The sequence below is a fragment of the Acinonyx jubatus genome, chromosome E4 (assembly GCF_027475565.1).
Source record: "Acinonyx jubatus isolate Ajub_Pintada_27869175 chromosome E4, VMU_Ajub_asm_v1.0, whole genome shotgun sequence".
NCBI lineage: Eukaryota > Metazoa > Chordata > Mammalia > Carnivora > Felidae > Acinonyx > Acinonyx jubatus.
In genome coordinates this window covers 47117695-47131857 of record NC_069395.1, presented here as the reverse complement: position 1 = coordinate 47131857, position 14163 = coordinate 47117695, and the positions used below count along the sequence as shown (strand labels likewise).

General features: G+C 41.0%; 1 protein-coding gene across 5 annotated transcripts in view; it reads right to left on the bottom strand.

Moving 5' to 3' along the window:
• LOC106977942 (uncharacterized) overlaps positions 1–14163 on the bottom strand; it is a 57679-nt gene that overhangs the window by 23581 nt on the left and 19935 nt on the right. The window contains exons 1-3 of one of the 5 annotated variants that reach the window (XM_053209024.1): positions 4281–5181; positions 2648–2776; positions 660–912 (exon numbers count right to left, since the gene is read on the bottom strand). In XM_053209024.1, the coding sequence (XP_053064999.1) occupies positions 767–912; positions 2648–2776; positions 4281–4626 (621 nt within the window). In that variant the 5' untranslated portion in view covers positions 4627–5181 and the 3' untranslated portion in view covers positions 660–766. Of the gene's footprint in view, positions 1–659; positions 913–2647; positions 2777–4280; positions 5182–14163 lie in introns of those variants that run through there. The other 4 variants (XR_008293027.1, XR_008293025.1, XM_053209025.1 and 1 more) reach the window with 4 other exon arrangements.

Sequence of the window (14163 nt, the reverse complement as noted above, 5' to 3'; positions counted from 1 at the left end):
AGTTTCTCTGTATTAAGGAAGCCAAAACTAAGTAAACCTATATTCAGTAATTAATATTTAATTTTATCTTATTTGGAAATGATCTAGATATTCAATGAATTTAACTTAACTCATCCTGTAACAAAATTTTAAAATTTCAGGTTATCAAAAATATTGGGCAACCATTGAAAAGTTTACCTAAAAGCCTTTTAACTTTACAGGTATTCAATTTACTTATTTTTAACAGTTATGTTTAGATCATCCACAAAAACTTCATGAGATTTCAGACAAAATTAACCATTCTCCCAAGCTATTTTGTTGTTGAAAAATTTTGCAGCCTATATAATATGAAATTATTTAACTTTTAGTAACTGAGCAGAGTAGATGTTTTCACTACAGGTCTATTTTAATTAACTCAAAAACCTTAAATTATTTGTAATGCCAAATATTTACCAGGTCATATGAACCTGAAATTTATTTGGGTTAAGTTTGTATCTTATTTTGGAGAGTTTATGAATACTAAATTTATACAAATGCTTGTTAAATAGAGTTGTTTTACAAATTAATTTTGGCAGTAACGTCCAGGAACAAAAAAATATCCTACCTCTAAATGACATACACACATATACATATAGACAAATACATCTCAGAGCTTGGTTTTAAAACAATATAAAACTTACCAGTTTTTGAATCGTAGGGGGAATATTAATTTACTCAGATGATTCAAGTCATTTGCTATTTTTGGAGAGGTCTTTTAAGACTGGTATTTGTCCCTGGAAGTAATCTTCTAGAAGCTGTGATCTATAGTTTGGGCAAGAGTACTAATTGCACTTTGTATTTTTAACAAGGCCTCTTTCCTTCCATTTTTTTCTTTTTCATTTTCAAGAGATTGTGGGCTGTGTTTACACTTCAAAGACACAACGAAATCTGTAACTTTAAGGGACAGAGAAGAAATCTAAGTTTGTAAGTGCTTTAAGGACAGCTCAATTTTGTTCCAATATCCTGATCTTTTATAATATCTACAAGCATTTTGAGAGGAATAGGTCACTTTGGGGATTGGTAAAATAGGTGGGTTTTGACCTTTTTTCTAGATTTGCAGTTCTGGTTTTGTAGGGATTTGCAAGGCAAGAACTGTAATTACAACCTGAATATCAAGGGACTAACCCACCTTTCTAACTTCTTTCTGTCAGGGAGATTGAAAAGATTTATGCCTTTGTAAAGTCTGTGTACAGCATTTTGAATACGCAGTTCTGCCTTGGCTTTGAATATTGGCCTTTAGCTGATGATCTGTAGGAGGGCGTAGGAGAAATTTTCATCATCTGTTTTCTCTGTGATGGGGTGCTGTGAATCATCATGAATCTTTCTAATTTTTCTCTAAATTTGGTAGGATCTTCTAAAAGATTTGCTGTCCAGGGGACACGAATTTCTTTTTAGTGGGGAGTTTAGGATATATGTGCAAAGGACAATGCATGAGAATGCCTGAAGCCAGGAGAGCCTGATTGCAGAGCCCTAAAAAGTAGAAGGAATTACAAGGACCACCTTCTGCTAAATTTACTTTCTGGTTTTCAGGATTTACATGAGTAACCTGTATAATTTGGCCTAAAGATTAGGCCAGAGTGCTCTCTGTAAATCCTGAAGGAAGAAGCAGTTGGAGGCCAGAGATTTTGAGAAGGAAACTTTACATTGAATGTAGATATTAAAATGAAAAATCAGAAATTAGACTTAAAGGAGTCTGTAAGCCCAGCCATTCTATAAAGCTTTTTTTCTTTCTTTAAAGGATCCATCATCTGGCCATTGATGAATAGGATCTTCTTAATCGTAATGATGACCCAGACCAATAAACATTTTGTTAATGGAAAGACCCTGAGGCAACTTTCCAGTCTGAGATTATGGACACAGAGGTGCCCTTGGCCCTCATTATTGAAAAGTTTTTGCCCGAAAATAGTATAAGAAAACAAAGGCCTTCATTGTACCGGAGGTAAGAATGGTGTAATCAAGATAGTTTCTCTGGTCTCCTGTGAAAATATGACACCTCTCCAGTCACAGACATGCTAGTCCATGACACTAACATAACAAGCAACAAAGGCTGAGATGAAAAATGTGTTTTATGGGCTGGGACCCCTTATGAGAAACTCCCCTGAGAGCTGGAATGGCCAGAAAAAGAATGTTGCTTATAACTACGTATCTTTAAACAGCCTATTTGGCCACCAAGGTGCACTCAGATAGTGCATCCTCTGGATGATGGAGACCAGAGGGAATATTCTCACCAGTCATAAAGCCAAGCTCTCAAGTATATAAAGACAGACAAAAGGAAAAGCCTTGTGGATTTTTTTTTTTTTTTTTCATAGAGGACCCACAGCAAAGTTTGTCTAAACAGATGCTGGCTCAAACAGCAGGACCTATACCTGTAAGGACCTATACCTGCATTCTTTCCCTATAGTAATTCTTTTTCATGAGGCAAAAAAGCTATTCCATCTCTAGGAGGAGTTGAATTATTCCAACCAAGAGTAGTCCATCAAATTTACAAGAGTTGCTAAGTCCAAGGAACTGGTTACACAAATATTTTCTTCTGCTAATCTAAATTTAGAGAAAAAGGACTCTCCCCACTCTTGCTCTGTCAGACACTGAAGGCAGAGAACCAGAAAGCTATTGTGGTAAAGATTCTTACCTTCTGCCAGCTGTTGATCAGATGTGTTGGCATCTCTCAGCTGCAGCAGCCTCAAAGCAAACAGTATCCAGTCTGGGAAATTTATCCCACCCCTACGCCAACTGATGGGGAAGAAAATTTTTTCTCTACCTTTAGTTGACATGAGAAGATTCTTCACATGAGAAAAAAAGTCAAATTATGTGTGCATAGAGGCCCTAAGAAATCAATGACGCAGGCATGTAGGTTTTACATGTTTTAGACAAAGAAATATAAATCTGTGAGGAATGGACAGGACAAACAAAACTTATGTTCAAGAGCTTCAATTAGTAAAGAACTCTAAACAAGATTTGGGCTGAGGTAATAAATTAGTAAAAGTGACACAGTTTGTTTATAGAGGGTTTTTCAGCCCTGAATTACCTTTTTTCTGATGAGAAGAATATCTCTCCTCCTTCTGGTACAGGGAGGGTACCTTTCACACAGGAGATGTATTCATTGCTTTCAGGCGACAAAGGAAGGTCACTGGCCATTTTTAAAGTAACTTTAATTCAAAATAATTAATATCTCACTGTGGAAATTTTTGGGTGGCCTTCTCTGGGCCCCTCCACTGGTAAACCTGGGACCTCATCAGGCAGCCAGACCGAATGGAGAATTGCCAGTTTAATGCTGCTGTCTCAGAAAAATTTTCAGGAGGAGGGTTCCCTCTGCCCTGGAGGCCATGTAGGTAGTTTGGGACAACCGGTACTACACATTCCTGAAGGTTCTAGGCTGCCCAAGACTGGAACTGCACAAGCACAGGCAGGCCACACAGGTCAGGGAAGCCAGGGACCTGTTAAAAGGCAAGTGTCAGGAGGCTGGGTCACAGGAATGGGCTGTAGGGGGTACCAGGCAACTGCCTAATTGCAAACACTAACCTACATGAATGTGCGTATTCCCCCCTGAAGACAGAGCTGGAGGAAACTGAACTGCCTTGCCGAGGTGTAGACGGGCTGACTGATGGGGTATCCTCCAACAAGAGACATCTGGGAGTCTTGATTACTGGATTTGTTCTGGAAAGTCAGTCTTGTTTCTTCCAGCGATGCCTTTAAGGGGGAATACGCACATTTGTGTAGGTTAGGGTTTAGAATTAGGCAGATGCCATGGATCCTCAAAAGCCCACTCTTGAGATCTGAACTCTCCCAACGTTATCCAGTTCCAGGTCCCTGGGTCCCCTGACCTGCATAGCTGGTGTTTGCTTAGTATGCAGCCTATTAGCCCACTGAGGGTAGCTGTGGCCCTCCAGGCCTGTGGAACTCAGGCCAGTTCCCAACCACCTACATAACCTCCAGGGCAAAGGGATCCCACCCTCAAAAATCTTCTGTGGCAACACCTTTAAACTGGTGACAGTCAGTACATATTTGACTGGCTGCTTGATGGGATCCTGGGCCGCTCCAACAATCAAGGCTCCCAGGTGTCTCTTACTGAAGGGTACCTCATCTAGTTTGCCCAGCCCCACCCTGGCAAGGCAGTCCGGTTTCTTTCAGTGATGTCATCTGGGGGAATATGCACGTTTGTGTAGGTTAGGGCTTGGAATGAAGCAGATGCCTTAGGTCTCCACGATCCTGTTCCTGTGCCACAGCCTCTCCCGTTCGTGCCCATTTCCAGGTTCCCAGCTTACCTGACCTGCGTGGCCTGGGTATTCGCAATTTATCCCCTTCAGGTTCCTTGAGGGATTCAGTTCCTTTAGACCCATGGAGCTTGGACCTTTCCCAAATAATGGCACAGTTTCTGCTATGTTGTGGGCCCACCATGAAAATCACCTGGAAGCAGCAGCCGGTGATTGGCAACAGTCCCCATTTGGGCTTGATGTCCGAGAGGTTTGGGACTTCTGCAACCTTAGACTGAAGGAACCTCTTATTAGATGATACCATGACCAGCACTCCCAGACCTGCCCCGCCAATGCAGGCCATTAATTCAAGCTCTGCCTTCAGGGAGTGAATTAGGTTAGGTTTGCATATATACATATGTCTTTTCTTCAAGAGATTCTCTTGTGACCCAGCCTCTCAAGACCATGGCTATGTTTTAGGTCCCTGGCTACCCTAAACTGTGCAACACACTCATGTGCAGTTCATTTCCTTCAGCTGGCCTGAGACACCAGGAGCCCTCCAGGTGGTTGGAGCTGGGGCCTGTCAACAGCCACCTGCATAGCCTCCAGGGAGAAATAAATCCACACCACGACCCTTCATGAATCTGAGGTGACAAATTTAAACTGGCAACATTCAATCCCCATAAACAGGTCCCAGGTTTACCTGTAATCAAGACTCCCGGGTATCTCTTAAAGCCAACCTTTTAGCTTCCAGCTTAAACCAGGGGCTTCTGTGGGAGCCCTCATTGTCGGAAAAGCCCAGGACCCGATCAGACAACCAGTCCAAATTGCGACAGACTGTTGCCAGTTTAAATCTACCACTTAATGTTCAATGGGTGGGCTTGCTGCACTCTGAGGCCATTAGAGGGGTTGGGGGCCAGCCAGAGCTCCCTGGGCCTGAAGGCCAGGTGACAGAGTGGGGGTTGTACAGGCACAGGCCAGGGTAGCCAGACACATAAAACAGGGCAATGTTGGATGAGGCTAGGTCATAGGAGGAGGGTTATGGGGGGGTACAAGACATCAACCCTAATGCATAAAGGCCTAACTATCCACAGTGGCATATTCTGCTTAAAGACAGAGCTGTGGATTTTTCAACTGACTTGCAGGGGAGGAGCTAAAAGCACATGACAGGGTATCCTCCATTTGGAGACACCTTGGGGTCCTGGTTCCTAGAGAAGCATGGGACCCCATCAGGCAACAAAAAAGACAATGGTAACTATGCCTCACTCATTCACCCTACAAAATTGCTCGAGATGATTTGAGTGATATTTAACTGCAAAGATCCCTGGAGACCTATAAAACTTAAACTCCAGGTGTTGGCCTGATCACCCATTTCCGTGAGTTCTAGCCTATATTGAAAAGAACTGAGGAAAACATTCCAGTGCTCTTATTAGGAGCATTGAGTAACAGATATAGAGAGGAAAGTGTTGGCATAGAAAGTAATCCCCAGAACAGGAAGAAACCAGTCCCTTTTCTCTTAAGGGCACTAATCCACACCCCAGGAAAAGGATTATTTTAACCCCTTTGACCCTGGTAAATTTAACTAAAAAGCCAGGCCTGTGAAAACAGACAAAACTAAAACAGATGAGAATATGGAACCAATCAGAGACACTGAAGAGCGAGCTTAGACAAGAAATGACAAACATTAGAATGGAATTCTAACAAATTGAAATGGACACAAGCTCAGCAGCTATTAGATTTATGGTCCAAAGAAAAACAAAACATGGTCCTTATTGGAACAGAGATTGTGCAGCTTGGACTCATTACCACTGACGCTAAATTGAAACAACACCTTAGAGCATTTGGAGAAAATAATACTAATTTACAAAGATACTTAGGGAGCAGCAACCTAGAGATTAAAATGGCCTATACCTAATATACGTTCCCTAAAACATCTCTATGGAAAACAGCAGGGGAAACTATTAATAATAAAATGATGGCTATTAACTATGATTAATGATAGGGGGCAGATACCCTCACCATTATTATGGAAGCAACAGAACAAATTTAAAAGGTCAGTCTAAAAGCTGCACCCTGCAGGACACAGCAGGATTATTCACAGTCTTTGCAGGTGCCAGAAACACAGGACTGATTGGCTTGATAGGAACAACTGAGGAACTAAGTCAAGATAAAGACTATGGCTTACACACACACACACACACACACACACACACAGACAAAACAGGCTGATACAATATATCAAATCAAAATAGACCATATAGATCTACAGTTATAAGGTCCTATTAGCCTCTGAAACCATTTAGACCACCATCCTTTAAAACAAGTTATAAAAATAGAAATCCAAATAGAAACCTCAAAAACTACATACAGTCTTAGAGAAATGGAAACAACCAAACCTTTAAGTAAATAGACTTACAGAATATAAACCCACATTTGGAGGCACTAACCTATTTATTGTAAACACTAGCTCCTTTATGAAACTTAATCCCATTAATAAGCAAGCCAGGGATTGCCAAAGAGAGCAAAACCCTATCAGCAGTCTCTGTCTCTAGGCCTAAGCCAGAGGCAATTGCCCATAAGCTACACTGGCTATGTCAACCCTTTTGTAAATAAAAATAACTACAGTATGCCATTATGTTCTTAAAGTTTCCCAAGTAACATTGATACAAGGATATCCTACTAATTTAGAAAACTCCTTCACAATAAAAAGGGACTATTAAAGAATTAGGAGGAAAATTAACCCCAGGGACATGGGTATCTATCTACATTCCTAGCAATGGAAGATAGATATAGGCCACCTCATTACAGCTAAATGCTGTATAGGCTGCAGTTTAGAAAACATTCTTGGATGAAATCTTGCCATTTTCGACTACGTGGATGGAACTAGAGGGTATCATGCTTAGCGAAATTAGAGAAAGACAAATATGATTTCACGCATATGGAGAATTTAAGATACAAACCAGATGAACATAAGGGAGGGGAAGCAAAAATAAAAACAGAGAGGGTGACAAAACATAAGAGACTCTTAAATATAGAGAACAAACTGAGGGTTGCTGAGGGATTGTGGGTGGGGGATGGGCTAAATGGGTGAGGGGCTTATGGGAGGACACTTGTTGGGATGAGCACTGGGCCCTATACATAGGGGATGAATCACTGGAATCTACTCTTGAAATCATTATACCATTATATGTTAACTTGGATGTAAATTAAAAAATAAATTAAAAAAACATTCTTGGAATGGATGATAGGACATACAAAAATCAAGGTCAACATTTAGGAACTCATAAATAAACAAATTACTGTGCCTACTCTTTTGCCATATATTAACCCAATCTGGCCCATTAAAAAGCCAGACATATCATACAGATTTACAGTAGATTATAGGAATTTAAACAAACACTCTTCCCAAATCGAGGGAGCACTCTCATATATAGATGCTATCATAAATATCACCACTGAATCTGGAACTGATTACCTGGTGATAGATTTATCTGACATGTTTTTTGCTATTCTAATTGGTGAGGAAAGCCAACCCATGACTGCAGTCACATGGGAAGGCAGACAATACCAGTTTACTAGGGTATCACAGGATACCTTAACAGCTCAGTAAGAGCCCACAACCATCTAACACAAGACATTCAGGCCTTTGATGAAAACACAACACCTACAAACCAGCATTATGCATATTAATGACATCCTTATATGTGATAATTTGAAAGAACAGAAAGGGTAAAAAATAGAGTTAATTTAATTCCATCCATATGAATCCAAGTAATGACCAAGGATCCCAAGCTACAGTAAAATTTCTAGGCATGAGTAGGTCCCCTGAAGGCAGAAAAATATCAGACCCAGTCATAAAGAACATAGATTGCATACCAGCCAATTGAAAAGCTCAGCTGGGTACTCCATGAGGCCCTACAAAATACAGAGCCACTGACAAAAAACAAATGAATTATACTTCACACAACAGCCTATTCTGGAATGGGTAAAGCAGACTCTGGACAGAGGGAAACTATTCCTGACCATAAACTCTTATCACGGAAACGGCATATTTCTAGGCAGGACAAATGGATGGAGGACCAACCCTCTGCATAAGCTAAGCTAATCTCAGCAAAGCCAGTAGTGGTGCCAGATGTTCAAAGGGTGAGCCCATCTGAGCTCAGGTGATTGGGCAATCAGGAGCACTCTTGCCTATGGCTCAACAATACACGGTCTATAGATGGATCACCTCCATGACACCATCTGAATTATGCTGTCTGTTCATGGCCTTGAGGACTAATGATGGTCTAACCCCAACAGAATCAGGTTCAGAAGAATCAGCACAATATGCTCAACAAATAGTTATAAGATAGGTGATTGAATAGTCTGTTAATGAGAATCAGAATGAAGTATAACTTTTCTCAGACTAAATGGGCAGTAGCTAATGGAGTAGCTCTTTGGTCAGGAACATGTTGAGGAAACCATGCAAATGAGAAATAAGAACATATGGGGTAAGGACACATGGCAGAATATAGCACTAGCTGACATCTCCATATTCATGACATATATCAAAAGGACAATGCTGAAGGAACCAAATAACTAGGTAGACAAACTCACTAGGAAAACTAAAAAGGCAAAGATTTCTAAAATTTAACTTTAAAAACCTGAATGATTTAAGGACTTTTGGGGAGGATGGTGGAGTAGGAGGACCCCAGGCTCACCTCATCCCATGGATACAACTAGAAAACACTCACATCAGTGTAAATAACCCAGAAGATAACCCAAAGACTGACCGAATAATCTCCACAACTAAGTGTAGAGAAGAGGCCACATCAAAGAGTGTAAAAAGGGCAAAGACACAGGAACTAAATAGACTCACTGGACTTTCTGTGGGAAGGAGGGACACTGTGGGCATGGAGAAGGGAGAGAAACAGATCAGCACACTGGGAAGCCTGCATAGGGAAGATGATTCCCTATAGCATTTGGCTTTGAAAACTAGAGGGGCTGAATTTTGTGAGTTCTTACAACCAATGGAATGTAAAACCTGGAATTAAAAAAAAAAAATTAGTGGGCTAGGCTCTAGGAGAGTTGGGAGAATAAAAGGAAACCTTCCATGCCATTAAAGGGACAGTACAACAAACAGGCCACAAAGATACAACATAGAAGCAGAGTTTGAAAAGTTCTTGGAGCATAAGGGAGGGAGAATTGTTTACTAATCTCAAAGTGTGTCCCAGAGATACAGAAATTGCTGGGGAAGTCCCCCAGGAACAAAGGAACTGGCAGGTGCCATTTCCTCCCTCACCTCCAGTATAAACACAAAACCATTTGGGGCATCCACTACCTAACTTACTAGCACTGCCAGCCTGCCGCCCCACTCCCTTGTGCTGTGCTTTGGCAGATCTTTCCTAATATGCTCTTGGCCAGAAACCATACAGGTCAGTGCCACAGGTCTGGCAGTGTGCAAACAGCCCCAATAGTGGCTAGCACCACTCCAAAGTGACTCTTTTTCTTTTTCTCCTCCCCACCCACTCAAAGTGATTCTTGCCCTAGAAAAATGGAAATATAATCACACATACTAGCCAGACAGGCCACAGAAGTGGGCTGGAGGCCCTACCCACCAACAAAAGCTTCTCAGGGGACAACACAAGGAAAGTGCCCTGCAGTTTTGTACTACTGCACCTCTGGCAAATACCTGGTCTAACTCAACTCATGCCCAAGGTATCCCCAGACTGACCCACAAACACCACAAGGACCAAACACTGTCTGCAACAGGCAAAAAGAACCACTGCAGATGACTGAAGGAAAAAGCAGCTCAGCCACAATAGTAGACGGTATGTATCACACATAGGAGACAACCCTGAAGCATCAAGTTCTGGTGAATAGAGGACACTGCACAACAGGGCACTACAGAACCTCTTCTTTATAAGGTCATTACTTTCAAGTGCAAGAGACAAACCTCTCTTTCCTAACACACAGAAAGAGACACAGAGTTAGATAAAATGAGGAGACAGAGGAATATGTCCCAAACGAAAGATCAGAACAAAATCACAGCACGGGATAATAATAAGTAATATGCCTGATAATTTACAGTAATGATCATAAAGATACTGACTGGGCTTCAGAAAAGAGTGTAGGAAAACAGTGAGACCCTTAACAATGAGATAAAAAATAACCAATTAGAGATAAAGAACACAATAAATAAAATTAAAAATACACTAGATTGAATAAATAGAGGAGACAAAGCAGAAGAATGAATCAGCAACATGGAGGATACACTAATAGAAAGTAATCAAGCTGAGCAAGATAGAGAAAAAAATTATGCAAAATGAGAATAGACTAGGGAACACATCGTCATTATCAAGTGTAATAACATTTGCATTATAGGGATCCCAGAAGAAGTAGAGAGAAAGGGGGGCAGAAAATTTATTTGAAGAAATAATAGCTGAAAACTTCTCTAATCTAGGGAAGGAAACAGAAATCCAGATCAAGAAGTCACAGAGATCTCCCAACCAAATCAACCCAAGGAGGTCTACGCCAATATACATAGTAGTTAAGATGTCAAAAGAAGTAGTGATAGAGAATTTTAAAGGCAACAAGAATAAAAAAAGCAGTTATATACAAAGGAAACCCTATAAGGCTATCAGCTGATTTTTCAGCAGAAACTTTGCAAGGCAGAAGTGAGTAGCATGATATATTCAAAGTGCTGAAAAGAGGGGGACCTGGGTGGCTTAGTCAGTTGAGCTTCCAACTTCGGCTCAGGTCACGATCTCACAGTTTGTGGGTTCAAGCCCCACATTGGGCTCTGTGCTGACAGCTCAGAGCCTGGAGCCTGCTTTGGAGTCTTTGTCTCCCCCTCTGTCTGCCCCTCTCTGGCTTACACTCTTTGTTTTTGAGAGGGAGAGAAAGACAAACATTAAAAAAAAAAAAGAAACAAAGTGCTGAAAAGAAAAATAATCTGCAGCCAAGAAGACTATACCCAGCAAGGCTATCATTCAGAATAAAAGGATAAAGAGTCTCCCAGACAAACAAAAGTTAAAGGAATTCATGACCGCTAAACCAGACCTACAAGAAATGTTAAAGGGGACTCTTAGACTGGAAAGGAAAGACCATAAACACGAATAAGCAAAATGGGAAGCATAAACGCAGTAAAAATAAGTACATCTGTAAAAATCAGTCAACGGAATAAAAAAAAAGGGATATACTGTATGATGCCATATTCCTAAAGCATGGAGAGGAGTAAAGAATGGGTTCAAACTTAAGCAAACATCGACTTAATATAGACTCTTAAACACAAAGGATGTTATATACAAACTGCTAACCACACATCAAAAACCAGTAATAGATATGCAAAAAATAAAGAGAAAGGAATCCAAGTATATCAGTAAAGAAAGCCAGCTAATCGTAAGATATGAGAGCAGAGAAAAAAATGGAGAAAAACTACAAAAACCACCATAAAAAAAGTAACAAAAAGGCAATAAATATAATCCTATCAGTTGTTTATTTGAATGTGAATGGACTGAACACTCTAAGCAAAATACATATAGTGATGGAATGGATTAAAAAAAACCAAAACAACAATAAGACCTATCTATATGCTGCCTACAAGAGACTCATTTCAGACCTGAAGACACATGTAGATTAAAAGTGAGGGGATAGAGAATATTAACCAAGCAAATATATTTTAAAAGAAATCTGGGGTAGCAATACTTATATCAGATCAAATGGACTTTAAAACAGATCTCCTTGGTGGTGGAGGCCAAAAGGACAATGGAATCCCTTCCGGATTTCCCTGAGCGTCTTAAGATGACCCTGGACTTACTGTGTGGAGAGAGAGAGCAGGCCCAGCTTATTATATCATTCTGATTGTCAATGGACACCATTTGAGGGCCCATCAGGCTCTTTTGGCTGCTTGAATTATACATTTTAGAAGTTACTGTGAGGTTAAGAGATGTGTGAGGAAGTACTTTGAAAATAGAAAATTCCAGAAATACAGGAGTGCTGGCAGGAAGATGGCAGCATAGGAGGACGCTGGGCTCACCTCATCCTGCTGACCACTTAGATTCCACCCACATCTGCCTAAATAACCCAGAAAACTGCCGGAAGACTAGCAGAATGGACTCTCCAGAGCCAAGCGTAGATGAGAGGCCCACGGAAGAGGGTCTGCCTCCCTCCTGGTGCTGCAGGGCCCCTCCCGAAGCAGACCACCAAAGGCAAAGTGAGCTGAGTCTGCCCCTCCCGCCCCTGTGCACCTTGTGAATCCACCCTGGCTAATATGCCAGATCCCATCAAAGCAGCACCACAAGCCTGGCAGTGTGCAAGTAGCCCAGACAGGGGCCACACCACTCCACAGTGAGTCCCACCCCTGGGAGAGGGGAAGATAAGGTACATGCCAGTCTGACTGCGGCCCCAGTGGTGGGCTGGGGGCAGACATCAGGTCTGACTGCGGCCCTGCCCACCAATGCAAGTTACTCCAGACAGACACAGAGGAAGAGCCCTGCAGTTTGGAGCCACCCCAGGGACTACCCAAAATGATCAAACGGAAGAATTCTCCTCAAAAGAAACTCCAGGAATTAGCAACAGCTAACGAACTGATCAAAATGATTTAAGCAATGTAACAGAAAATGAATTTAAAATAATAGTCATAAAATTAATCGCTGGGCTTGAAAAAAGTATAGAGGTCAGCAGATAATATTACTACAGAGATCAAGGGACTAAGAAACAGTTAGGAGGAGCTAAAAAATGCTATAAATGAGCTGCAAAATAAAATGGAGGCGACCACAGCTTGGATTGAAGAGACAGAGGAGAGAAAACGTGAATTAGAAGATAAAATTATGGAAAAAGAGGAAGCTGAGAAAGAGAGATAAAACAATCCAGGAGTATGAGGAGAGAATTAGAGAACTAAGGGACACAATTAAACGCAATAACATGCACATAATTGGGGTTCCAGAGGAGGAAGAGAGACAAAGGTGCCAAAGGTGTACTTGAAGAAATCATAGCTGAGAACTTCCCTGATCTGGGGAAGGAAAAAGGCATTGAAATCCAAGAGGCACAGAGAACTCCCTTCAGACATATTGAATCGATCTTCTGCATGACATATCATAGTCAAATTGGCAAAATACAAGGATAAAGAGAAAATTCTGAAAGCAGCTAGGGATAAACATGCTCTAACATATAAAGGGAGACTGATAAGACTAGTGATGGATTTATCTACTGAAACTTGGCAGGCCAGAAAGCAATGGCAGGAAATCTTCAATGTGCTAACAGAAAAAATATGCAGCTGAGAATCCTCTATCCAGCAAGTCTGTCATTTAGAATAGAAGGAGAGATAAAGGTCTTCCCAAACAAAAACTGAAGGAATTTGTCACCACTAAACCAGCCCTACAAGAGATCCTAAGGGGGATTCTGTGAGACAAGGTACCAGAGACATCACTACAAGCATGAAACCTACAGACATCACAATGACTCTAAATCCATATCTGTCTATAATAACACTGAATGTAAATGGACTAAATGCGCCAACCAAAAGCATAGGGTATCAGAATGGATAAAAAAACAAGACCCATCTATTTGCTGTCTATAAGAGACTTCAGATTGAAAGTGAGGGGATGGAGAACTATCTATCATTCTACTGGAAGTCAAAAGAAAGCTGGAGTAGCCATACTTATATCAGACAAACTAGACTTTAAATTACAGGCTGTAACAAGAGATGAAGGAAGGCATTATATAATAATTACAGGGACTATCCATCAGGAAGAGCTAACAATTATAAATGTCTATGCGCCAAATATGGGAGCCCCCAAATATACAAAACAATTAATCACAAACATAAGCAACCTTATTGATAAGAATGTGGTAATTGCAAGGGACTTTAATACTCCACTTACAACAATGGATAGATCATCTAGACACAGGATCAATAAAGAACCAAGGGCCCTGAATGATACATTGGATCAGATGGACTTGACAGATCTATTTA